The sequence below is a fragment of the Leopardus geoffroyi genome, chromosome C3, assembly GCF_018350155.1.
Source record: "Leopardus geoffroyi isolate Oge1 chromosome C3, O.geoffroyi_Oge1_pat1.0, whole genome shotgun sequence".
NCBI classification, from domain to species: domain Eukaryota; kingdom Metazoa; phylum Chordata; class Mammalia; order Carnivora; family Felidae; genus Leopardus; species Leopardus geoffroyi.
In genome coordinates this window covers 96812188-96839408 of record NC_059338.1, presented here as the reverse complement: position 1 = coordinate 96839408, position 27221 = coordinate 96812188, and the positions used below count along the sequence as shown (strand labels likewise).

At 35.6% G+C, this 27221-nt stretch overlaps 1 protein-coding gene across 6 annotated transcripts in view; it reads right to left on the bottom strand.

The window, feature by feature from the left end:
• CSMD3 (CUB and Sushi multiple domains 3) overlaps window positions 1–27221 on the bottom strand; it is a 1255667-nt gene that overhangs the window by 165589 nt on the left and 1062857 nt on the right. For 4 of the 6 annotated variants that reach the window (XM_045453867.1, XM_045453869.1, XM_045453871.1 and 1 more), the window contains 4 exons: window positions 24534–24647; window positions 23941–24036; window positions 22177–22380; window positions 7153–7277 (listed from right to left, as the gene is read on the bottom strand). In XM_045453867.1, coding sequence (XP_045309823.1) covers window positions 7153–7277; window positions 22177–22380; window positions 23941–24036; window positions 24534–24647 — 539 coding nt within the window. The remainder of the gene's footprint in view (window positions 1–7152; window positions 7278–22176; window positions 22381–23940; window positions 24037–24533; window positions 24648–27221) is intronic. The other 2 variants (XM_045453870.1, XM_045453873.1) reach the window with 1 other exon arrangement.

The window sequence follows — 27221 nt, the reverse complement described above, 5'->3', positions numbered from 1 at the left end:
GAGATCATGACCTGAGCCGAAGTCAGACGCTCAACTGACTGAGCCACCCAGGTGCCCATAGAGTGTTAGATTCTTGCCAGTGATTGCGTTTTCACATTTTCTTTAGCTATCAGGAAATCGCCATATTTGTGGTCCACCGGAAAAGCTTATACTTTTCTTAAAAACTAGGTTTATGCTGGATACATTTTATTTACCTTTATTTGCCTAACCTTTGCTCAATTCCCTTTCTTTAATTAAAAAAAAAAAATTATTATCCCCTATGCTCATTTTTAACAGGTCTTAATATGGATGGCCAAAATTATACTTTATAACTGATTTGGGTATATCTCTTCAAGAATAATTTGATGAATGGAGTCATAATAACTAACTTACTGTGAAAGTCCCTAAAGTTGATAAGGGAAATGGTGGAGCACAATCCTCTCATGTCTGTTAAATGTTATTTAAAGAAAGAGGCATGTGTTACTTTGCTGCACTTCGCCTGGCACAGCATGAGCTTTTGCAAGAACCCACAGGACCCACCCCCCAACCGTGGGGGGGATCATTTTTCTGTCTGTGAAGTGTATATGTTATAGTTTTAGAGGAAGGGAAGGGCGAACCTTATTAAAATAAATGTATTTTATTTAGCTAAAGTCTGTCATCAATGTAAGTACTGCACTCATTCACTAAATAAGTATAACAATGGCATTCCTTAAAAATTTCTTATCCACAGAATAAACCATCATCATTCTTCCATTCAAGTGAATGCTGGTGCCTCTTTTCCAGGGGTGAGTGCCACATGGCAACGGATACCCTGCCTGTGTGACAGGCATTAGGCCCGATGGCAGCGTTCCAGAACAGGAAGCAGAATGGAATTAAAGCTGAATGATTGTGATATTACCATCATTTCCTTAAACAATAATCAATTCTCTCTTCATATCTGATTTTTCCTTTCTTACAATTCAGGGGAAGAAAAGATCACATTTGCAAAAAAAAAAAAAAAAAAAAAAAGAAAAAAAAGTAAGGATTCACGCAGAAGTTGACATTTGAGATAAGTTAAATGTATTGAGAGGTTTTTCACTGAAAGAAACTATTGAGTTATAAAAATGTAGAGGAGGCAAGCCATGAGGTAGATGTAGTAAACCATCAGTAATCCAATTTAGCCACAGTAGAAGGTATTTACATAAGAGGAAATATGCATGCAAAGTTAGCAAAAGTAGAGAAAAGTTAGATAGAGAGAGCTTAGTGGATAAATCCAAGAGACAGCAGAGTGAGGACGCCTGGATGTGCAGCTTTCTGGCTCCCTCTATTCTCTGGCAGGTAACCCTAGAAGAGTTGACAATCTGTGCCTTCAATTTCTTATACACATCGTTGTAATAAAGGCATCTAATTCACATAATTGTTGTAAAAATTAAATGAATTTTAGTTCACGATAGTGTCCAGTGTGAATAAAGGATTGAACTTAGCTGAGATGGATTTGTCAAGAGACTATAAAGACCCAAGACCAGCATAATAACTATGCAGTTGAGGTGTAGTCCACCAAAGGTTTAGAAGGAGAATAACCAGGACTGCTTTAACTATAGTACTGCATTGGATGAAGAAAATACAAGTAAAAAGACAATTTCATAAGGGAAGGGAAGCAAAAATAATATAAAAACAAGGAGGGGGACAAAACATAAGAGACTCTTAAATACGGAGGACAGAGGGTTACTGGAGGGGTGGTGGGAGGGGGATGGACTAAATGGGTAAGGGACATTAAGGAATCTATTCTTGAAATCGTTGTTGCACAGTATGGTAACTAACTTGGATGTAAATTAAAAAAATAAATTAAAAACATGTATGTGTGTATATATATATATATATGTGTGTGTATATATGTGTGTGTGTATGTATATATACATGTGTGTGTGTGTGTATATATATATATATATATATATATATATATATATATATATACAAGACAATTTCAATGTCTATTGCAGTAGTCTGTGTGATAAGCAGTAAATGACTAAAGTAGATTGGGGGCAGGAATGAATGGTAGAAAGAGGAACTAAAATGTCACCTGTGTCACTACAGATTCTGCAACAGATTATTTTGCAACAGATTTTTGCTACAGATTTTGTGTAATCTGAATAAGGAAAGAAAGGGAGAGGGGAGACTTAATGATTTATCTTCTTTCCCTGAGTTATTGAGATCAAAGGGGTGATAGAAACAAAAATGAAGACGTCTCTAGGAAAACCTATTCCCTTAATGAGAAGAAAAAAAATTAATTCTACATACATATGTATAACAGACTAACTATAGTGGCTTCCAAAGATATCAGGTCCTCATCCCTGGAGCCTGTAAATATTGCCTTATGGAAAAACATTTTTTTTTCAGATGTGATTAACCTAAACATCTAGAGATAGGGAGATTATCGTGGATTATTCAGATGGGCCCTAAGTACAGTCATAAGTGTTCTTATAAGAAAGATGTCAAAGGAGATTTGACACATACAGAAGAGAAGGCAATGTGACCATGTGCATAGAAAATAGAGTGATATAGTCAGACACGTAGGAATGCCTGGCAGCCAGCAGAAGTTAGAAGAGGCAAGGAAAGGCTAGAGCCTGGGCAGAGGGGAGAGTGGAGGGTCCGAGCACAACCCTGTTAGCACCTGAGTTTCAGCTCAGTAAAAATGCTTTGGGACTTCCAGCCTCCAGTACTGTAAGAGAATCAACCTCTGCTATTTTAAGCTCTCAAGTGCATGGTAATCTGCAACAGCCATAGAAAACTAACACAATTTGCCACTAGGAGTCTGGTCAAATTGTGAATATAATTTGGTACAATAAACACAGAAGGTGTAGGTGGCTCAAGGAAATGACTGAGGACCCACAGTGACAAAAGGCCAAACGAGAGTCAAACGATTTAAAAAGCAGCAGCTACTGATTCCCTGTTTAGAAGAATTTTGCATTAAATGGAACTGTCCATCATGGCAACAGGGTAGCTTCAACGGGTAATGAATTTCCAATCACTAAAACAAGATATTCCTCATATAGACATTTAAATTTAATTTTAATTTGCTTGTTAGGTTATATTTAATCATGATGATCATTCTACAGGTTGACACAGTTAAGTAACAAACATAAGTTTCCCAAGGTCTATCACATAAAGATTGCTCTTTTGCTTAATAACTCTGTTATGATAGCCCCTTTGGAATCCTCCATCAATATGCTTTGCTAGAATAGACAGGCAAATGAATGAATACACAACTCCCCACAAACATCTCATGTAAAATTAATATAACAAATTAGTCTATTTGTTGAGGCTCTTTCTAAAGATTGCACATTCTATATTATTTACAACTTTTCCAGCATTCTAAATGTTTCTTCTTGTCTTTCCATCAGTGGTTATCACATTTCATCTCATATATGATTTATTACATATTCATCTAATTCTTTATTCACACACATATTTATCCTAACTGAATAAAATAAAATAGGCATTGCTTTAAACCTGGCACACCAGCCAGGTAGCTTTTAGGTAAAGTAGTAAAATTTCAAGTACAAATCACACATTACACATGTGTGTGCATATACTATATAATGGTCTATGATTTAGTGGTATGTCTAAAATTATCATACATATAGAGATCAATTAGAAAAAAAAGTTTTGGTTAGTCCTTTAGAGTATTTAAGATCAAAAATCCAGTATGCCTCACATTCTGTAAGTTTGATACATGCTCCGTTTAATTCAAATTTTGTTTTCTAAGGTGTAACCATTAAATAAAACGCTTCCTCAGTGAAAGAGTTTATAGTGTCATTGATATTGTCTGGTTTTGAAGTGTTTGGTTCAGACAAGTGATATACACCGCACGTTTTCTGCAAATGTCCTCTTAGTTCATCATGCTGTCCTAACTCCTTAAAAAATCCAAAACCCTGCTTGTGGAGGGATTCATTAATTCATCCTAAAAATATTTACTGAGCATATACTGGCAGACACTGGCTAGTTGCCAGAACAGATTTAGTTAGTGCCCTCAAGATCTTATGGGTAATTAACTAAGTGGTAACAGTAAAATGTGACAGATGTTATAATAAGGAAATTACAGAGACCTATGAGAACGTGCAGCATGGGACTTACCCTTTCCTCAAGTTCACGGAAAGCCTTCCACAGGAACTGGTTTTAAGTTGAGACAGAAATGATGACTAAGAATAAGCCAAATAAAGGGGGATCAAGGAGAGTGTCACCTGCAAAGGGAACAGCATGCACAAAGGCCCAAAGGCAAGCGAGAGCCAGGCTTTTATAAACAACTAAACTAGTGTGAATATAAGTGGTGACAAAGGAGGACAAAGCACAAAAGGTATAATCAGCTGTATCAAGGAGTTAAGAATACAGGGAACGGTTGAAGCAGGAAAGTGATAGTATCAGGGTTTTTATTTTTAGGTTACTGTCTTTGCCCTCTGAAGAACAGATTAGAGGAGAGTAAGACCCTGGAAAAGGGATGATGACAACCTAACCTTAGGGTAACAATATGGATGGAGAGAAATAGACTTATTTGAAAGATTTGTGAAAGACAGATCCCACAGATTTCATTGTGTAGAGTAGGAAAGGGGGAAAATTATCAAGATTTCTGGCTTGTGCAACCGAATGGATGAGGGGCTCAGTCGCCAGAGAACACTGAAGGATACCCATAACGATGAGAAAAAATCACGAAGTCAGTTTTGAACAGGATGGATTTGAAATTCCAGTAAGAAGTTTAGTTGAAATGCCCAGCAGGCAGTTGAATAAATGACATGCAGCTTAGGTGAAAGCACTGGGTTAGATATTTACACTTGAAAACTATCATTTATTCAGTTCTTTTATTTTTTTAAGTTTATTTATTTATTTTGAGACAGAGAGAGAAAGTGTGCACACACAAATGGGGGAGGGGCAGAGAGACAGGGAGAGAGAGAATTCCAAGCAGGCTCTGTGCTGTCAGTGCAGAGGCCAACATGTGACTCAGTCTCACAAACTGTGAGATCACGACCTAAGACAAAACGAAGAGTCGGACACTTAACCGACTGAGCCACCTAGGTCCCCCCTCAGTTCTTCATTTTAAAAAATGCTTTCTGATGGTCTATTAAGATGCAGGTCCTGGGCACAACTGGCACAAAATGGCAGCCAAAGACATGGAAGTAGACAAGATGGCAGACAGCATGGTGTAACATGAGATAAACAAAACCACAGCATCTCTCAAACACTGTATCTGATGGGCTGAGTAGGAAGAGGAGACTGTATTCCTAGATGTAGAAGCATGAGCCATAGATATAAAAAAGAAAACAAAACAAAGTCTAAGAGAGTATTGGTGCCATGAAAACCAAGAAGGAAAAACATGTTTTAAGAGTGAGAGGAGAATGGGCAGAATTAGGATGTTGCTGTCAGAATAAGCAGGATGAGCAACACAATGGATTTAATGATATAGAGTCCTCAGTGATTGCTATGAGTAGCTCAGAGCACTGGATGCTGAAGCCACACTGCAGGGCTCAAAAACAAAGGATGAGAACTAGACAGGAAAGGCTGGGGTTTTTATTATTGTAAGATGAGATAGAAATAGACAAGCTGACATCAATATGTGGATGTTCTAGGATAACCTTGATAAACTGACAACTATATGACAAATGTTCTATGAAGGCTCTAAAGGCATCATCTCATTTTCAGATTTTCTATACAACTTGCAACATGGGCGATTCTAAAATCCTTGTTAATTCAGGGCACCTGAGAGGTTCAGTCTGTTAAGCATCTGACTTTGGCTCAGGTCACAACCTTGCTGTTCGTGAGTTTGAGCCCCACGTCTGTCTCTGTGCTGACAGCTCAGAGCCTGGAGCCTGCTCTGGATTCTGTGTCTCCCTCTCTCTCTGCCCCTCCCCCGCTCACACTCTGTCTCTCTAGCTCTCTCAAAATTAAGTGAACATCAAAAACTTTTTAAAAATACTAAAATAAAATCCTTGTTAATTCTACCAGTGATAAGATAGGATTGATTGGTTTTCTCTGAGTTTTACAAGTTGGCCATAAAATGATAGTACAGCTAGCCAGAAATATAAGCATAGATCTCTTGCTCTTTCCATTTTTAATGCCTTTAAAACACTGAAAATGTATATTTCATGTTTTCGCATTGGCTAACTGACCTAACAGGTATTAGGAGTAATTTTCTGCAAAATTACAAACTCAAAAAGTTGATTTTTTTAACTAAAAATTATAGTTTTATCTATTTTCAGTTTTAATGGAGGATTTCTTGGCTACTTTCCCATAACTGATATATTTCTCAAGTTTCCAAAGGAACACCTTATGACCCAATTGGAGAAGTAATCAAGCTATTTTTATGAAATATAGATTATGTTATATTTTTTGAAGAATAATTACCTTACATGGAGTAGTCAAATATCACCAATTTATGCAAAAACAATCTCCTTGTAATATAGAGTAACTGGTCAAATTTCTCCTCCCGAAAAGTGGTTATGGTTGAGATAATACGGTAGATTGTGTTGCTTGTCTATAGACTAGCATCCCTTTTCTTGCTAACAGAAAAACTGGTTTTGTTCAATGAAATGAGGACTGTATACTTCAGAGGAAGCTGAGCCCCATGCTTAACCTAGGTACCTAATGTTGATTTTTTAGAGCCAAATGACAATACATCTTTTGCTTTTGGTCAGTGTATAGCATAAGGATGGATAGTCTTGCAGTTTTGGTCAATAGTACAGGACAGAAAGTCTACTGGAAGGATTTCTGAACGTTTTTCAGCCATTGTAAAGATAGATAGATTGAAACGTTCCATTTTGGCTATTGCCATTGCTGTTAGAGCTTTGGTAGCCATCTCAAGTTCATGAGAAAAGAAGCCTAGGAACTAAGCCAACATGCTATGATAGCAGAGCAGAGAGAGGGAAAAACCTAGGTCAGTAATGACACAACTGAACCTCCCAAATAAACAACCTCTACTGCTAGATTCCATGACATCCGGAACAAACATTTTTCTTATTGCTTAGGCCTTCTTGAATTGATTTTCTGTTACCTTCAGGTGAAAACAATAAGTACCTTTCTGCTACATTCAACCATGCCAAGGAAAAGGAGTGGCTAAATCTTTAGAAGTAACCTTCATCCCCCTCATCTCTAAAAGGATTAACTTCAAATATACAGGGAAAAGGAGAAACATTTAAATTTCCTTACTTGAATGCCAGCTCCCTCTGGCACTGTGATCTTCCACACACAATTCAGGTTGTTGTCATAAGGCTCAGGGTAACCAGGAGACAAAATAGTCCCTTTGCGCTTTGTTAAAACTCCACCACAGGGCACTGAAAGTAAAACAATTCAAGAGAGCTAGTTAATTCTAATGCAGAGGATTAAAATAAGAGAAAAGGTCAGAGATAACATCTTAGACAGATACTACAATTGCAAACACAGCCAAATCTTATTATTTCTTAAAACTCATAAGAACAATGAAAATTAAGTCTTCCTTCCTAAAAACTTTGAAAAATGCTTAGACAACATGAATGGATAACCTTTTAATGGCATTAATCTAAAATCATATTACAATAAACTCAATGACAGCATATCATTTTTAGTATATTACTAAAAAGTACATTGGCACATTTGCATTAAAATTAAAATGTAGATAACAGAATTTGTTGAAGAATTATTTTGTATTTGTTACTTTTGTCTTCATGCACCCTTTGAGGAGTAATAGTACTTTTCAGGAGAAATGCGGATGATGATCACAATGGTATGCTAATAACATTTGTATAGAGCCTATTGTTTGCCAGGGACTCTCCTAAAGCAATTTACAGATTTTAACTCATTAAAGCCTCTCAACAATCCACTGAGATGTAAATAAATATTCTCCTCATTTTACAGGAAATAGAGTCACTAGTGATTAAATAACTTGTCCAAGATCACAGAGCTGGTAAGAGGAGAAGGTGAGATTTGAACACCGGTAGTTTGGCTCCAGAGTCCATGCTCTTGAGTAGAAGAAAGAGACTTGGTATGGTACCAGTCTGGTAATTGCTAGAACAGCACTACAAAAATGAGTAAGTACGTAGGTCTGTTCTGGAAGTCAATAAAGGCCTCTACCGCTTTTTAAAAGTACTAACCTTAAAGGAAAATTCTCATACCCCTAGTACTGGCAGCTTGGTTTTGGGCATAACCTAACTTACAATTTTAAATATGCGTAATGCTGGACATGTTCCTTAAACTCTCTGAAACTCAGATACCTTGTCTGTGAAATGATAATGCAATGGTTTAAAAAGAACTTTTGTGAAAAATATACAGATATGGGGCGCCTGGGTGGCGCAGTCGGTTAAGCGTCCGACTTCAGCCAGGTCACGATCTCGCGGTCCGTGGGTTCGAGCCCCGCGTCGGGCTCTGGGCTGATGGCTCAGAGCCTGGAGCCTGTTTCCGATTCTGTGTCTCCCTCTCTCTCTGCACCTCCCCCGTTCATACTCTGTCTCTCTCTGTCCCAAAAATAAATAAACGTTGAAAAAAAAAAAAAAAAGAAAAGAAAAGAAAAATATACAGATAGGATAATGTATACAAAGAAGCTACCACATTGCTTGGAACACAGCGAGAGGTCAATAAATTGTATGTCATGTTACTATTTCCTTCTACAACTATTGTTATTTCAGATACCACTGGCACTATGGTCCTCGGGTATTTGTTGTAGTCTGGTTATAGTCGTAAGGTATCAGGATATGTCTTTCATAATATTTTTTAAGTTAATAAGTTTTCTGCCACTTCTTAATGCAAAAGCTTAATGCAAAAACCAAGGGCAATTGCTCAAAGGAGCTACAAACATTTTTAATAGTGTAAACATGTATCTTTAAAGAAAGTCATTTTGTCGTATTTTCCTATAAATTTGTGTTACTGGGTTAAATATTAATTCAGGTTAAGTTGGTCAGAAAAAAAAATTTAGCTCCTTTAAAATGAAAATCAACAGTTTTAGATAACTTGAGAATTAATGTGCCAGGAGTGGAAGAAGAATTCTAGAATAGGCTTCACCCCAAAAAGATTATAAATAAGTGATTGATGAAGTGCTGATTCTGAGTTGAAAGCAAATGTAGATGCCCTTCCTCTCCATTGTCACTGTCCTACCTCACTCACACGTTTTTCTAGTTGCTACATTAATCATATCAATGGACCTCCATTGATATGGGTGTATTATCCATGTACTTTGTCTCCATATTATTGCTAAAATGACCTTTTTAAAATTACGATTTGCTCATGTTATTTCACTGATGAAAGTCCTTCAAAAATCTCCCCATTGCCTTCATTCCACAGATAAATACAGTTAATTTTTTAATCTCTAACTACATCTCCAGGTTTGTATGTACCCATGATTTCCCAATATTTCACCATCCCAAACCCTCTTCCCAGTTTAGGCTACTAAACTGATATACTCTCTTAATGCTGTGAGTTGCTACATCCTTCTCCCCCATTGCTAACACTACCATCCATGGTCATTCAATGCTGATAGTACCTCTTGACCTCTTTGCTGACTCCCTTATCTGTTAAGTGTCCCATAGTTTTCTATAGCACCAAGTTCTTTCCTATGCAGTTCTATCACAGATAGCTCATATTATGTTTTCATATTCTTCTTATACGTTAGTCTCTTCTAATAGACCGAAGTCTGCGAAGATGAAGCAATCAACTTTTTGTCTGATACTCTGCTCCCTGTGGTGCCAAGATTCTAACTCATCTACCCTTTGCATTCTGAGGTTTCCTTCTCTGCTGCTATAGTGATAAGTCCTCTTTTCCTTACTTTCCAGTCTGTCCTCCAGTCATTTCATCAGGGTTTTTTCTTTATTGGAATGACTATGTCAAAGTCACCATAATAGTCTTGTTGCTATGTGATATTCAATTCTTAATTTGCATTTTACTCAACCTATGAATAATTATCTCCTCTTGTTAATCACTTTGTCCACTTTGAGCCTTTCTTTGCTTAGCCATCCGGACACCACACTGTCTTGCTTTTTTCTATGCCACTGGTTATACTCATAATCTTCCTTCCTCCCTTCCTTCCTTCCTTCCTTCCTTCCTTCCTTCCTTCCTTCCTTCCTTCCTTCCTTTTCTTTCTCTCCTAGTGTTGGTGGTATAGTGGTGAGCATAGCTGCGTTTCTTTACTTTCTCTTTTTCTTTCTTTCTTTCTTTCTTTCTTTCCTTTCTCTTAGTATCTCACCCTCTTTCTCTGATCCTTTAAATGTTGTAACATTCTGTGACCCATGTCATCTTCTCTTTTCTCTCTAACCATCACCCCTCTATAAGGGCATCTATTTCCATGTCACTGATACAGTATGACTACAAAATATTTATCTCTAATTCTGACTTGGCTCAGAATCCTGAAATAATATGCCTAATAAGCATCTCAAAACTAATATGTCTAGGGGCACCTGGGTGGCTCAGGTGGTTAAGCATCTGACTTTGGCTCAGGTCATGATCTCACCATTCATGAGTTTGAGCCTTGCATCAGGCTCTGTGCTGACAGCTCAGAGCCTGGAGCCTGCTTCAGATTCTGTGTCTCTCTGCCCCTCTCCCACTCATGCTCCTACTCTCTGTCTCTCAAAAAAAAAAATAAATATTAAAAAAAATTTTTTTTAAACCAATATGTCTAAAACAATACTTTTTAAAATTTCCTCCGTCTATACCATTCTCCACCTCAGTAAATGTCACTACCATTCACCTAGTTTGGGCCAAACTGTAGGACTCATTCATCTTAATGTCTCTTTCTTATATTCAAGTTCACAATTACATCTACATCCGATCTATCAGTAAACTTTCTCAGCTCCATTTAAAAAATGTACCATGAGGCTTACCAGTTCTCATCACGGACCATGACCTTCCTATTGAAATTACCATTACTTTTCTTATCCACTATTACACTAGCCTTCTATTCAGTCTTTTTTCTTCTAGCCCACCTGCTGGAAGCCGAGCTATCCCAGCCTGAGTGGCAGGGCCCCGGGCTGTGGACGGATTGGTGACTGCAGGGCGGCCTGCCAACAGTGAAGCTTCTTGTCCTCCCGTTTTTAGGTAATTTGGCCTTAAAAGTACCCGGGGTATTGTCTGTTGGGGAATTGCCCTCGGCAGGCCCCCTGGGAAAAGAACCATTAGGGAAGAAAATAAGGTTCCGCCAGGAATTGTGCGGTCTTATGTTTAGCCCTTGCCATCCCCTAAGAAAACTCCTCTACTTACAGGAAGGATACCTCATACCTTTGCCAGCAAAGAGGGCCTGTATAGGAGAGACATATGGATTTAAAAGCCCCACTCCAGCAACTAAGGAGTGTATCTCTGGGCACAGGTGACTTTAACCCCTAGGCCCACCTGGCCCCCCGGAGGCATTCCAGATGATGACTGAACCTAGTCGGTTAAGCTACAGAATGGTTCATTGGCTCCTAGGTGCATTGTCTCTCTGAGAATGTATGAGGTATGGGTTTCTAAGGCCTTTTCAGCCCCTTTCTGGCACCTCGGACTGAGGCAAACACATTGTTCTTTTGGCCTCATGTGGCTAGGAGGTCATGTCCCTGTAACTGTTCCACTTGAGGTGTTGAGAAATGGAAGGCCTTTCACGAGAACAGCAAAGTAAATGCTTTGCAGATTATAGATAAACGCAGATGCATAATGGAATAATGTAAGAAACTAATCTATAATCAAAGGGTATGTGGGAAAGTTAGGGGAAAACCACCATGTTATTTCTTAAAGGTCGTTTATACATAAGAACATTTTCAAAATTAGATAATGTTAGAAAAACATAGATAACGTATGCTACAAGGAAATCACTAGCAGATATAATGCCACGTTTGCTACAATAAATCGGCCAGTTCAACACACTGCTGTTGTCTGTGTCCATTTTGATTTTAGTTTTTTATTTTAGCTTTTTATTTTAGTTTTCTGCTTTTACTTTTATTTTTGTTTTGCTTTATTTTCACTTTTTCGCTGACGCCATTCATCCTTCGGGACCCCCTGGGCCTGCTGGAGCTGGACTCCGGCACCCACCCCTCTTTACTTAGCCGCAGTGACTTTTTAGAAACTAAGACCACCTCATTCCCTAGCTCAGTGAATTCCCTCTCTGCTTGGAGAAATGTCAAACTCCCCACAGCCTTCGAGGCTCTGTATGACTTGGCCTCTGCTTTGCCTCCACAAGACTCTTCTTCTGTCATGCTTGCCATCATTCACGCTGGTCCAGGCACCTGGGATTCTCACTGTGGCTTGAACAGGGCAAGATCTGTTCCTGCCTCACAGTCTATATACTTGTTTACCACCCAGACTTGTATAACCCCACTCCGTTCATCTCATTTGGATATAAGACAGCAGCATGCCCTGGATGTTTTCTTCTGACCTCCAGCCCTTTCTTTACTTTTCCCCACAGTACTTAGCGCTGTCTGAAAGAAGAGAACACATTCACTGATGTGTTGCTCTAGCACCTTCCACTAAAATGTAAACTCCACTCTCATCTTCTTATTCAAAGTGAAAATAGAGACTGACAATTAGTAAGCACTGACTACATGCTCCTCGAATAAACTGTTGATTGACTGGTTGTATATCTGTGTATATACTGCGGTTACAGGTCCCTCTTTGCCATTCCTGCATTATTCCTTTCTCTCAGTATTTCCCTAAATAAGTCACATATAGCAATATAAATTTTCATATAAAAATATAAAAATACTATGAAAATATCCCCAGATATGCATTACTACATATTTTGCTACATATTTTATAAAGTTTCAATTCCCACATATATTACTTAACCTAACATTTGTTTTCTATTTTAAAAAGATAAGCAATGGAGTACCACGTGGCAATGAGAAAGAACGAAATATGGCCCTTTGTAGCAACGTGGATGGAACTGGAGAGTGTGATGCTAAGTGAAATAAGCCATACAGAGAAAGACAGATACCAAATGGTTTCACTCTTAGGTGGAGCCTGAGAAACTTAACAGAAACCCATGGGGGAGGGGAAAGAAAAAAAAAAAAAAAAAGAGGTTAGAGTGGGAGAGAGCCAAAGCATAAGAGACTCTTAAAAACTGAGAACAAGCTGAGGGTTGATGGGGGGTGGGAGGGTTGTGGGTGATGGGTATTGAGGAGGGCACCTTTTGGGATGAGCACTGGGTGTTGTATGGAAACCAATTTGACAATAAACTTCATATATTGAAAAAAAAAAGATATACTATAAATTTCTCTAGGGATTAGTATTATACAATATAACATGGATTAAAACAGGCTTCAGACAAGCATCCTGGGTTCTGCTTTTATCCTTATCCTGGTTTCATGTCTAAACCATAGAGGTTTAACTCTCTATGAAAGATAAATACTAATCTTATCTACCTCCTGGTGTTGCTATCAGCATTACAAAATTAAAAAAGAAGATGCTTAGGGGCTCCTGGGTGGCTCAGTCAGGTGGTCTGTCCAACACTTGATTTTGGCTCAAGTCATAAATAATCTCTTGGTTTGTGAGTTGAGCCCCACACAGGGCTCTGTGATTCTCCCTCTTTCTCTCTGCCCCTTCCCTGCACTCTAGCTCAATAAGTAAATAAATAAATAAATGAATGAATAAATATTTAAAAATGCTTTATAGTGCTTCTTAAAATGCTAATTACTATTTATTACTATTTTGAATAACTGCTTCAGGGATGAATGGATGGATGAATAAATGAATCAGTGACTGTGGTTTCAGATCCTGTATTTATTTCCTCATCAATTTCTCTCCTGCTCCAAGAAAAGACAATATAAACAGGTGTTGCCATGGAGCTAATACAAGTAAAAGTAGTTTTTTTCTGGGTTTCTAAAGGTCTTCAGGGAAAAAAAAAAAAAAAAAAAAGCAGATAAAGGTGATGGGATAAGCAGCTAATTAAAGATTTTTTGCCCAAGGGCAGTACATGGCGGTTCAGGGGCTTTTCAAGAGACCTCCCACTAACAAAAGTACTTATGCCTAAAGCCATATATTGTTAAAGCTATTAGTGGCTGCAGGGGGTTATTTGAATCACAGTCTCAGAGGGAGGAGAGGTTGGATTTTTAGGAGAATGATTAATTTTAAGAAATCGGAAGTATAACAAGGTCATATTTGGAAGATAAAAACTCAGTCTTCAGCATATTTTTAGTTTTACATTTATTCCAAGGCTCATGTTCTTATCAAAATATAATTGTGGGTTTATTATAATTTGCCTAAGAATGACTTGATACGACAGATTTGTGCAAGATTACTAAATATCCTTTATATAGTGGCTATTTAAATTTGTGGACTCTCTACCTTAGTATTTGACCATGTTAACTATAAGCACAATTCACATATCATAACTAATGGGGCTGCTTTCCAATCAACAGTTTAATTTCAGTATGTCGGTTTTTGCAAAATTACTGAACATTTTATTGTGTTTTACTACAACAAAAAAAATGGAAGTGTTGATAACAATAGTAAGAACAGTGAAACTGAAATAATACAGTTGACAGGAAAATCATTAGGAATGTAGAAAGCTGCTTTCTTTTGGTTCAAATGGATGCTCAGTTGGCTTAACCTGTTAACGGAGCATTCATTTGAACAGTAGAGAAAATACAATCACCAAATCCAGTAAGTAGACTGTCGAAGATTATATTTAAACTGTAAAGTATAAATAGAGAATTTGTTCTCCCCCAGAATAAAATTACCCATATAACATGTAAATGTATTGTTTGTGTTTTACCTATGTCTCTTTCCTAATTATCCAGAAAGATAGTTAGAAGAGTTTTAAACTTCCCGTGGCTTGTAAAATCTAAGCAAGCAAAGTGAGCCAGAGCATCACCATCTGGTAAAAGTCTGAAATTAAAAATACATGGGCCCTGGACTGGGAAATGGACGGGTTGTTTGACCTCTGCAAGGATTCAGAAAATTATCACAGTTAATTGTTAAAACTCATTCATCGAGCAAATGTTTACTGAACACCTATTATGTGCCAAACGTTTCTTGAACACCTAGTGGGTCTTCTGTCGGTGGAACATAAAAACAATATATTGTCAGGGGAGAGAAGGGCAAAAAAGATTACAAAACTAAAAACAAAACAAAACAAAACAAAAAACAAATAAAGAAAACCCCAAACTACATATAATAGATGGGCAGTTACCATTAAAGAAAAGCAGGATAAAGATATAGAATAAATGGAGAACGGTGGCAGAAAATTATTTAAGATAGGCTGTCTGAGGAAGATTATCAGGTTGAATGAAATGGTGTAGTAAGCCTAAAAACTACCTTGGGGATATATGTTCCAGGCAGAAAAAATAGAAAGTTCAAAGGCATTGAGGCAGTTAATATTTTATCTATGAAGAAATATTGAAAATGAGCTAAAATTAAAAATAATACTTTGATATTAACCTAAGAAACTGTGTGTTTGGCTCTCATATTTGAATATTTAAGATGTCAAAACTTTCCTTTTTTTAATACTTATGAAATAATTATTTGTATTCAGAACATTTTTGAAGCTAAAAATATGTACAGTTAAAAATAGAAATACAAGTGGGATGCTTGGGTAGCTCAGTCGTTGAGCTTCCGACTCGATTTCCGCTCAGGTCATGACCTCACGGTTCATGAGTTCGAGCCCCATGTCGGGTTCTGTGCTGACAATGTGGATCCTGTTTAGAATTCTCTCTTTCCTCCCTCTCTGCTCACACTCTCTAGATCTCTCAAAATAAATAAATAAGCATTTTTTAAAAGTAAAAAAAAAAGAAAAGAAAAGAAAAGAAATACAAGTATATTTTCATTTATGTACAGGTTAGCAGTTGGACCAAATGGTAGAACCTAAACTGAGTTATCATCTGAGTGTCATTATGAATCAGCGCCTCTCCATTTCTAGTCTCACACAGATGCCATATGTCCTTCAGTTATATATTCAATTTTCTGGATTTCACTTGATCTACAGGCTGTGCATTATTTCTCCAATGGCATAGGTGATACATCCTTTTCATGTGAACTTAGCAGAAAACAAGTTGTCTTGTTCAATTTTCTATCACTAGGTATACACTTTCAAACCAATTCAAGATAAAAAGTGGTCTGTTCTCTGTTCAGACTCTCCATACACAGACTGACAGGTTTCTCAAAAAGGCCAGGGAACCCCCTACAGATAGGTGGACTTCTGACAGAGAGACTGTAATGGCTCCTACCTGCTTCAGCTTTTGCTCTCAAAGTATAAAGTGAGGTTGAATTCAGACAGGTTGGGGACAGTTTACTAACATTTACCCCTGAAGCTGAATGTCAACCATGGACTAGGGTCTGGTCTGAAAGTCTTTTATAGGCTTTAGTGCCTGGTAGGACCGCTTGTCCTTGCTGAAATGACCACAGTGGAATAGCATCCTCCTCCTTCCATTTACGTGGATTTTTGTTTCTGATGGCAAAAACACTGGGATTAACCACCTGATTTATACATGTGGCATATGAAAAAGCTTTGTAATACTCCTGAAACTCAATATTGCACTATATGTTAACGGAATGGAATTTAAATAAAAACTCAAAACAAACAAACAAAAATACACTAACATCTTCTTTCATTAAGATAAAAAAAAAGCTTTGTAATAATCATATAGAATAGGGATTTTCTTCTGTTTTGTTTATTTATTTATGTATGTATTTATTTAATTTTTTAAATGTTCATTTATTTTTGAGAGTGAGAGGGTGTGTGAGCAGGGGAGGGGAAGAGAGAGGGGGAGACACAGAATCTGAAGCAAGCTCCAGGCTCTGAGCTACCAGCACACAGCCGGTACCAGCACACAGCAAGGCTTGAACTCATGAACTGTGAGATCATGACCTGAGCTGAAGTCGGACACTTAACCAAATGAGCCACCCAGGCACCCCAGGTTTTTTCTGTTTTAAACAAAAATGATTTATGTTTAGGGTTTAGAGTTCTTATTCTCTGTATCCTACTTTATATTATTTTTCTCTCATTTCCCTTTCTTATTCCTAAAATCTTCTTTCATTTTTCTTGTTTTACTCCTTTTTTTAATGTTTATTTATTTTTGAGAGAGAAAGCACACAAGCAGGGGAGAGGCAGAGAGAGAGAAAGGGGGGCAGAGGATCCAAAGCAGGCTCTGTGCTGACAGCAGAGATCCCAATGTGGGGCTCAAACTCACGAACTGCAAGATCATGACTAGAGCCAAAGTTGGAAGCTTAACCAACTGAGTCACCAAGGCGCCCCTTGTTTTACTCATTTTTTAATGTCTTTTTATAGTTTTATTCTTTTTTTTTTTTTTTTTTTTCAACGTTTATTTATTTTTGGGACAGAGAGAGACAGAGCATGAACGGGGGAGGGGCAGAGAGAGAGGGAGACACAGAATCGGAAACAGGCTCCAGGCTCTGAGCCATCAGCCCAGAGCCTGACGCGGGGCTCGAACTCCCGGACCGTGAGATCGTGACCTGGGTGAAGTCGGACGCTTAACCGACTGCGCCACCCAGGCGCCCCTATAGTTTTATTCTTGTAACCCTGTCTCACTTTCATAAATTTCTTTGGATAATGAAGTTTTTTTACTTTCCAAAATCAGAAGAAAAGTCTGAATGCAAATCTTGGTTAAATATGTATACTCAAGGACAATTAGAATTGTAGTAATCGCTGTTTAACTTTTATTTTAATTTTATACCCCTGCAAACAATGAGAACAAACCAAATCATGAACATACGCCTATTGTTTAAAGTCTCTTTCTTTTCAACCACTTGTCCTTAAATGTGTCAATTGGTGGAAAGAAATTTCAATCTCTCCCAAAAACAGATTTTAATAAATAATAACTATTATACCCCAAGAAAATTGCCATTATATTTCATCCAATGTCTTTCTTAAATATGTTAAGTGCAAAAAAATATGTTGTATTCAAGGGACTGTAAATTAATGGAATTGGAAAGGATGATAAGAGTCCATATTTTTAGCTTTTTAAAAAAAGATGCCAACATCTTCTGTGAAAGATAATTTTAACATTTTATTAACTTTAAAGTGCTATTGAAACAACATATCAACAAATTAAAAGCAAAGATATTAAGCCTTTTGTCATCACTGAATGTAAATTCTATATTCTAGAACCAATACCTTCGGAATTAAAGTCTTCTCTCCTGATTCTATAATGGAAGATTTAGCAACAACAAAAAACAACCTAGTCATTCAGTACTTACCAGGTTCCAAGAACTATGCCAAATCATTTAATAATCACAATAAACCTATGAGGAAATCCTCTTAGTTTCCTGCTTCATCTATATGGCAATTGAGAACCAGAAAGTTTGTAAAATTCCCAGGGTCGTATAGTAACTCACCACATCTCAGTGCTGAGGTCACAGCAGAAGACTTTACCCAAGACTTAATTAACTCTTATGCTAAACTACAGTTTGGAGCTATGCGGGATTTTATTCAGTTTTACATGACTCTTTATGACTTTTCCCCATAAATGAGGACATTTGTGTGATAAATATACAAATAGGATCTTTAAGGGGTAATTTATAGATTTACACTTCAGTACTTTGCAAATGTAGGTTTTCCCAACACTCAAACTAGAGGAAGAGATGGATTTTTTTTAATGATATTTAAAGATTAATGAGCTAGTTTATGAGTTTCCAGATGTCATTATATCACTCTAGTTTTATAATAGATGATTATCTTCAAGGAGTTTTCATCATGTATATGAAACTAAAGAAGACAGCTACTTACCTAGCTGTCTTCTATTATATGGTATTGATATTTTCTACCGATACATAAATAAACTAAGAGTGACACAAATTATATAAAAAAAATACTGGGAAAAGTGAGATAGAAATAACGACTGATTTTCTATATGTATAGAGAAATATTAAAAAATCCATCGTGAGGCTGAAGAGATTTATTATTATCGTGTGTCTGTCTTCAATTATTAAACTGATTTAAAGCAATGTAATTTCCGATTTATGCATACTGCATGACTAATTTTAGCATAGACATAGAGGAACATTTCTCTCAGCTCATGGTCCTTTAGTTTAGGATAATTTATTTATTACTATTTTATAAGAGTAAGAAGTCAACATATATTGTGGCTCAAAAGGAGAAACATTATCTGTTTTGTCTTTATGAGAGCATAAAAGTACAGAAAGGGGAAAATCTGTTAGTACCATTAACACAAGCTCCATGATAGATAAAAGGAGGAGGCATATTAACTCCAAATGAGTTGTTTTCCTGTACCATTGATTTTTAAAAACATATTTCAATAGGGTAGGAAATCTCACATTATAAATAAAATGTAGATATCACATTAGGAAAGCTTAGCTTATAAATCAAAACCTATAGAGAAGCAGTCTTCTGTCATTTAGGTTGACGTTTAGAGTCAGAGAAACTGAGTTTCTGCCTCTACTCCACCACTTACTATATGTTCTGTCAGTTTAAAAATAAGTACTTTAGGGGTACAGCCTGGGTGGCTCAGTCAGTTAAGCATTGATTCTTGGTTTTGGCTCAGGTCATGATCTCACAGTTCCAGAGGATTGGGCTCAGTGCTCACAGCACAGAACCTGCTTCGTATTTTCTCTCTCCCACTGTCTCTGCCCCCTCCCTGTCCCGTGCTCTTTCTCTCTCTCTCTCAAAATAAATATAAAAAAAAAAAAAATAAAAATAACTATTTCACCTAAGACTCAGTTTATTCAATCATAAATTCTGAAAGTAACTTTTCAATTGGTTTGCTGTGAGGATTAAATTGAATATGTATTTAAACTACTCAGTATGAAACCTGGCAAATAAAAAGCATTAATAAATTGGTAATCATATCAGCAAATGGCACTGTGAAAACTGGACAGCAACATGCAGAAGTATGAAACTGGACCACTTTCTTATACCATACACAAAAATAAATTCAAAATGGATGAAAGACCTAAATGTGAGACAGGAAACCATCAAAATCCTATAGGAGAAAACAGGCAGCAAGCTCTTTGATCTCAGCTGCAGCTATTTCTTACTTGACATGTTTCTGGGGGCAACGGAAATAAAAAGCAAACGTGAACTATTGGGACCTCATCAAGATAAAAAGCTTCTGCACTGCAAAGGAAACAGTCAACAAAACTAAAAGGCAACCGATGGAATGGGAGAAGATATTTCCAAATGACATATTGATAAAAGGGTTAGTATCCAAAATCTATAAAGAACTTACCAAACTCACCACCTAAAAAACAAATAATCCAGTGAAGAAATGGGTAGATGACATGAATAGACATTTTTCCAAAGACGACATCCAGATGGCCAACAGGCACATGAAAAGATGCTCAATATCACTCATCATCAGGGAAATACAAATCAAAACCACAATGACTTACCACCTCACACCGGTCAGAATGGCTAACATTAACAACTCAGAAAAGAACAGATGTTGGCGAGGATGCTAGGAAAGAGGAACACTTTTGCATTCATGGTGGGAATGCAAACTGGTACAGCCACTCTGGAAAACAGTATGGAGGTTCCTCCAAAAATTAAAAATAGAACCACCCTGTGACCCAGCAATTGCACTATGAAGTATTCATCCAAAGGATACAAAAATGCTGATTTGACGAGGGCACAAGTACCGTAACTTTTATGGCAGTGCTATCAACAATAGTCAAATTATTGAAGAAGCCCAAATGCCCATCGACTGATGAATGGATAAGGAAGATGTGGTATATATACACAATGGAATACTATTCGGGAATGAAAAAGAATTAAATGTTGCCATTTACAACAACGTGGATAGAACTGGAGGGTATTACGTCAAGGTAAATAAGTCAGGCAGAGAAAGACAGATATCATATGATTTCACTCATATGTGGAATTTGAGACACACAACAGATGAACATAGGGGAAGGGAAGGAAAAATAACATAAAACAAAGATGGAGGCAAACCATAAGAGATTCTTAAATACAGAGAACAAACTGAAGGTTGCTGGAGGGGAGGCGGGTAAGGGGAATGGGTTAAATGGGTGACGGGCATTAAGGAGGGCACTTTTTGGGATGAGCACTGGGTGTCACATGTAAGAGATGAATCACTGGGTTAACTAACCTGAACTAAAAAAAAATAAAATAAAAAATAAAACTAGATACATGTAATTTCATTTTCAGGTATCATAAGATATGTTATTAAAATATATTTTACATATTTATAAGTGTATATGTGTTATATGCATGTTATATGTGTGCATATACACTCTCGTCACATTCTGTGAACAATTGGAACTGAGATCATTAAAATAAAAACAAAATTGTGCTTATCTCTTATTTTTTTAAAAATGTCACTCTTATTTTCTAGATCACATGCCAATAAAACTTTAACAAGAAAGAATTCAACTCATGAGAACTATTTCTTAACTTGTGATTATGTATTACCATCTTTCATTTAATGTAATACTATGTAACCAAAGAAAATAATTTCCAGATATGCTCTTGGGACACAGAATAAATAAACTTTGTAACTTACTTTTTCATATCTACGGAATGCTATAAGAACCAAAAGTCATTGTAATGATCCCAAAATAGTATAAAATTCTAACTGTTTTATGGCTTAGAGAATATTTTAATATGTTTCATATAATGGTTAAGAGCCCATTAAGTTAGAAAGTGTATATTCTCTTTACCAATTTAAATTAGATACAGTATACAATAACAATACAAAGAGTAAAGTTTGAAACATTAAGATCTGGCTAACCTTAATGTATTCTACTCATTCAAAGTATTACCACTTAGACTTGTGAGAGACTGAAAAAATCTCTTATTTGATATTTTTTACACATATTTACAACTAATAAATAAAAGATAAAAAACAGATTTATTTTCTAATGCATATTTTGTAATTCTTTTGATGCCAAAGTAGAATATGGCCAAAGAAATAAGCTTCTGAGATCTTTAAATGATACGTAAATTCTTTACATATTGGCATAGGACACTCGGCATAATGTTTCAGAGATATTTATTTCAACAGCCCGTATCACTAGCATTTAAATTTTGTTATTGGCAATATGCACATATATAATCATCCATCTAAATCAATAAATGAGGACACTATTCAGCTAATTTAAAACAAAATATTTTTCATTCATCACATTACATCTCAACTGCATCCAATATCCACATTCATTTGCATATCTAGGTACATCATAACTAACAAAGTATTTAAGGATTAATGCATAACTATTAGATAACATAGAATTATTGACAGATGCAAGATAACTAGTTTTGATATAAAATATAAAATATGTATAATCACAAAGCTATCAAATTTACACACTTACCAATACAGGTAGGTAAGGAATCATTCCACTGGGCCAGAGAATTGGGAACTGTATCACACCTAATTGCGATGGATCCATGGAGGATGTATCCTGGATTACATTCAAAAAGAACCAATGAACCAACTGCAAATTCATTGCCGATCCTTCTTCCGAATCTTGGTTCAGGCACAGAACTGCATTGTGTGGAACTTGTTCTAGGAACAGCTGTGTACAAATAATTGTTTATTTTAATTTCATATTTGGTAGAGAAGTACAGATTTCAAAATATAACTAAACAGATCTCAAAGAAATGTTCACTTTTTATCAGCACTCAAATTAACAACTTGAATACATTTCTAAAAGTTTTTTTTTTATTCGTACAGAATAAAATACAAGTTAAAATGGATACTGCTATTGTCATCAAGATTCTTAATTTAAAAACCATTTTACTTTTGATTCTTTAAACAACATCAAGTAGGTTTTTTTCGTATTTTTTGTTTTACTAAACTCAATATAACAAAGTAGTTTGAATTAGATATTTAAATTTATGGGATGATGACTGAAAGGTCATGTGTTTCTCTTTTTAACCTGCGATACCAAGTTCAAACAATATGTGGCAGGTTACATGAGGTGATGTCACAATTCACTTTTCAGTAGTTTCATCAATTTAAAGAAAGAAAACACAACATTTTACTACACAGCAGGTTCACAAACTTAGTTGTTTAAAATATGTTTGTTACTGATGAGGACAATTACTATGTTCAAGGCTAAGTAGAATAGAAGTCAGACAGATTAACAACAATAGAAGTTTTAATTTTAATAATCATACAATATCAGATTTGAAATTGTTTTTAAACTTTATAGGTACGTTCTCGATTGTGACTTTTTTTGTTTTAGTAAAATAGAATGATAACAGGATGTTTTTTCTTTTTAAAACACATACAGATGGGATTAAGGAGTTTGACAACTGCCCCGAAAATGATATGATGCATTCCAAATAGATTGGTTCCTCTTACGTGACTTGTAATAGTGCCTTTTTCAATTCATAATATCTCATACTGTTTAATGAAGGAATACTATTGAAAATGAAACAGTATAATATTATAGCCAACATTATAAATGGGATAAAATCAGTTAATAAAAATATCAAATCACAAATGTCTATAAATGTCTTAGGAATAAATCCAAACTACTACATGATCATAAATAATTAAAATATTTGAAATTATAGGTCTTTTCTTATTTTAATGGTAATATAAAGCCTTTTCTTTAAAAGGCGAGAAAAATCTATGTAAACAAACTTTCAATTGCACAAAAATATTTAATAGCCATGAAGAAAGTTTGAAATCTCCTGAGAGAATGAGAAACTAAAATTTTAGAAAGGAATAATGATTTCCCTGCATGTCTAAGTACATCAGCACAAAATTTGCCACATTTTTAATTTAGAATGCTGGACTATGGGGAAAATAGAATATGTGGAGACTGAAGAGTTGTCAGGAAAAAAAAAAAACAGATGCTTTAAAACAATACGTTGGAAGGAAGGAAAATCATACTTGAGAATGATGATGTAAGCAATAGGTCACTTTTGACCTTGGTCAAAGTAACAATGCTCTAGTGAGAAGGGAGGGAACAGGGCAAAACTTAAAACAAAATAAAACAAAACAAAACACAGCTTTGATCTCTCCTATATGGTTATGAGGAGTTCGTCATTCAATAAACTCTGAACATAACATGAGGAAACTGATATAATTCCTTACTGTGTTTCTAGGCTACAGGGTCACTTACCTTGATAAACAAAGTGAAATCCCTTAGCTGTTATTGGTCCAACTGAAGTAAATCGAATTGTGATCTGATTACCTGAACTCAGTGGAAGTGATTCTCCTACTCAACAAAACAAACACTAAGATATCATAAATAATTTCATTCAGTAAACCTAACAAATTATATTAATTTACACTGTCCTTTGAAAATGTCAATCTATGTTCTATCAAATTACTTCAATATATCCTATCTCTGACAATATATTCTTCGGGTTCAGCTTCAATCACAACCTTTTTACAGAAGGCTTTAATTACATTTTGATACATATTGTCTCATTTAAAAAGAATCCTTAAATATTTTATATTACATTTAACACCATAGACTAAGTGACTAAATATTATATTTACTTGATTACAACACCCCAAAATAGTTGGTTATATTTTTCTCAAGCGTTCGAGTTATTATAGTGTTTCTACTTTTTTTTTTTTCAATAAAGAGTGATTCTATTTTCAGTTTATTTCTAATATGGATGACATAAATCTCAACTTTCACTACAATACCAATCAAAGTCAGTCTTTAATCAATAACTGATGCATGGCAGTTCTATTAAAGGATACCTGAATGGGATCCTGAGAGGGAAGATAACAGAGAAGATTGCTGAGTTGGCCCATCATACACCTCAACAACATCGTGGAGTGATGTCTGGAAAAATACAAACTGGCCAAACACCACTGATCAACAGGAACCAGGAGAAGCAAACAAATCACCAACCATCCATAAACGAAAACAAAAAATAAAAACAAAACAAAAAAAATAGAAAGAGGAGGAGAGAGAGAACAAAGTATTACAATATAATACTCATCTTTTTTTTTTCTACCTTTAAAAGAGGGTAGATGCCAATTGGTTGATATGCCTGACATATGTATTTCAGGTCATAAAGGTAACGACCATGACCTAAAAGCAATAAAATTTTTAGATACTATATTTAAAATAAATTAAATGGGTATATACAGCATTTATTTTGAGATCAGAAATCATAAGGTTGGTGATTAATACTTTATAATAACTCTTTTTTTTTTTTTTTTTAATTTTCCCATTGGTAGTTTGGCTCTTTTCACTTTGTGACTCTCTTCCCTTTTTCTAATTTTTTTCTCCTCTTTTATATAAGATAATGTTTTAACTCTGGGGAAGTTTTGTAGATTGCTTTGAAAATGCTATTCAATTATGAGTAATACTTTCACTGGAAAAATATCAGCGAGATTCTTTTCAGGTATGCAGTGTTTAGTTCACATTCTAACTTAAAACGGTTCCTAAGCATATATTGCTAATATTCTGCCAAAATAAATATTACTTATAATTCCTCAACAATTAAGGTATAAAATTTTAAAAAATTAATGCTTTTTCATGGTAAGTACAGATCTGAAATACTTATTAATGAGTATTTATAAATGTCTCCTTATTTTTTACTTTTCCTTTAATTATGCCCTAACATTAAGTCTAGAAACGACCCAAACTGTAACTTTAAAAAAAAAAAAGAACTTGTTTCAGAGCAGAAAGAAGCTTATGTTTTATGTTTTGTAAAAAATGAGATAAATAATAAAAATTATCTTTAAAACATTTTATTGAATACAAAACCTATGGGTTTAAAAGAGTGATTTCTTAAAAGTTTAATAATGTAAAACCAAGGTAATTTTTATCAACTCAAAATCACATTAGTGTAATTAAACTATATTGCATGAATACATATATTTTAAAAGTTCATTATTATTTACACTTCAAATCAAGATTATGGTCATCCTTTGGCGGTCTTATGAAGACAGGCTAGTTCATCTGAAACATGCTGAGTTTTGCCTATGAACACATACACGTAATACTGTAAACAAAGCTATACTTTTTTTTTTTTTTTTTTTTTGGCCTGCTAAAATAAGCTGGTGATCTCAGTCCAGTTCTTTGTGGGGTAAAGGAAAAGGAATACAGACACGGAGTTGTTGTTTTGAACACTTCCCGAATATTGACGTGCTGTATTTCATAAACAATCCTCCTGAAAACATTGCTTCAAAGTCATGTAAACAAATTTATGTTTCTATCAAATCAGATACATGTAGGCAATTGTTTTAAGAGTTTACAAGTCACATGAAATTTCAGTCCAGACCTTTTTAGAAGATCCATATATTGGTCTACCAAATCCCAAACTATTTAAAAAACATTCCAAAAAATATTAAGAAAGTTTTTGCTTTCTGTTTTTGTATTTGTTTAGATTGGTGTTTGATGTGTTTTCAGATGTGTCTTTGAAAGCTTCAGTGACAATGCAGGTGTTGCCATTGCCAAGTGTCCCCCTTTCCCCCCAAAATCATGTTAGCCTAATTATAGGAGCTTTGCTAAGAGCATGTGCAACAAGGCTCTTGGTAGATAAACTATTCTTTCTTTATGTCGTTTGGGAAAGACCTTAGATGAAACATTAAAATTCAACATCCCTTAAATCTTTCTGCTTAAATATTTCAAATGTTTCATTCGGAAACATGCCCAGTTCCCAAGCAGATCACCACATTACAAACATCTAAAAAACAAAACAAAATAACACCCACCCCTGTTCAAAACAAAAACAAAAACAAATAAAAAAAATCCCACACACAAAAGAGAGTCATCCAAGAGCTTTTTCTAAGGAAAAAGGAGAAAACAATATTTCTTTTCTCTTGTTCACAATTGTTATTTCTCCACAGGTCGAGCAGACTTTTGTGTCACTTGTAAATGGGAATGTTGAAAAGTGTGACTTTTTTTAATGTTTATTTATTTTGAGAGAGAAAGAGCAAGAGCAGGGGAGAGGCAGAGAGAGAGAGAGAGAGAGAGACAGAGACAGAGAGAATCCCAAGCAGGCTCTGCTCTGTCATGGTAAGATCATAACCTGAGGCGAAATCAAGAGTCATATGCTTAACTGACTGAGCCACCCAGGCACCCCAGCTACTATTCTTTAATTGCTATCTAACTCTGTATTAACATAGCCAATGGAAATCTTAAAGTAAAAACAGCTTTTATTAGGAGAAAAGTTACTTGAGAGCATACTAAACTATTACATGAAAAATAAAATTTTTAAGTACATTTTGAATACATTTTTTGTAGTATGAAATATCAAGAACATTTGCATGGTGATTTCAGTTCCTACACATCAGCAGGTTGAGTATTGCCTCAGCAAATTATGTTACAAGCCTGAACCAAATCTTAGTCAGAAATCTCAAGAATTGAATGGTAAACTTTGTGTTTGCTTTTCAATTCTGTCTGCAAATGCCTTTATTTAGTTTTCTTACATT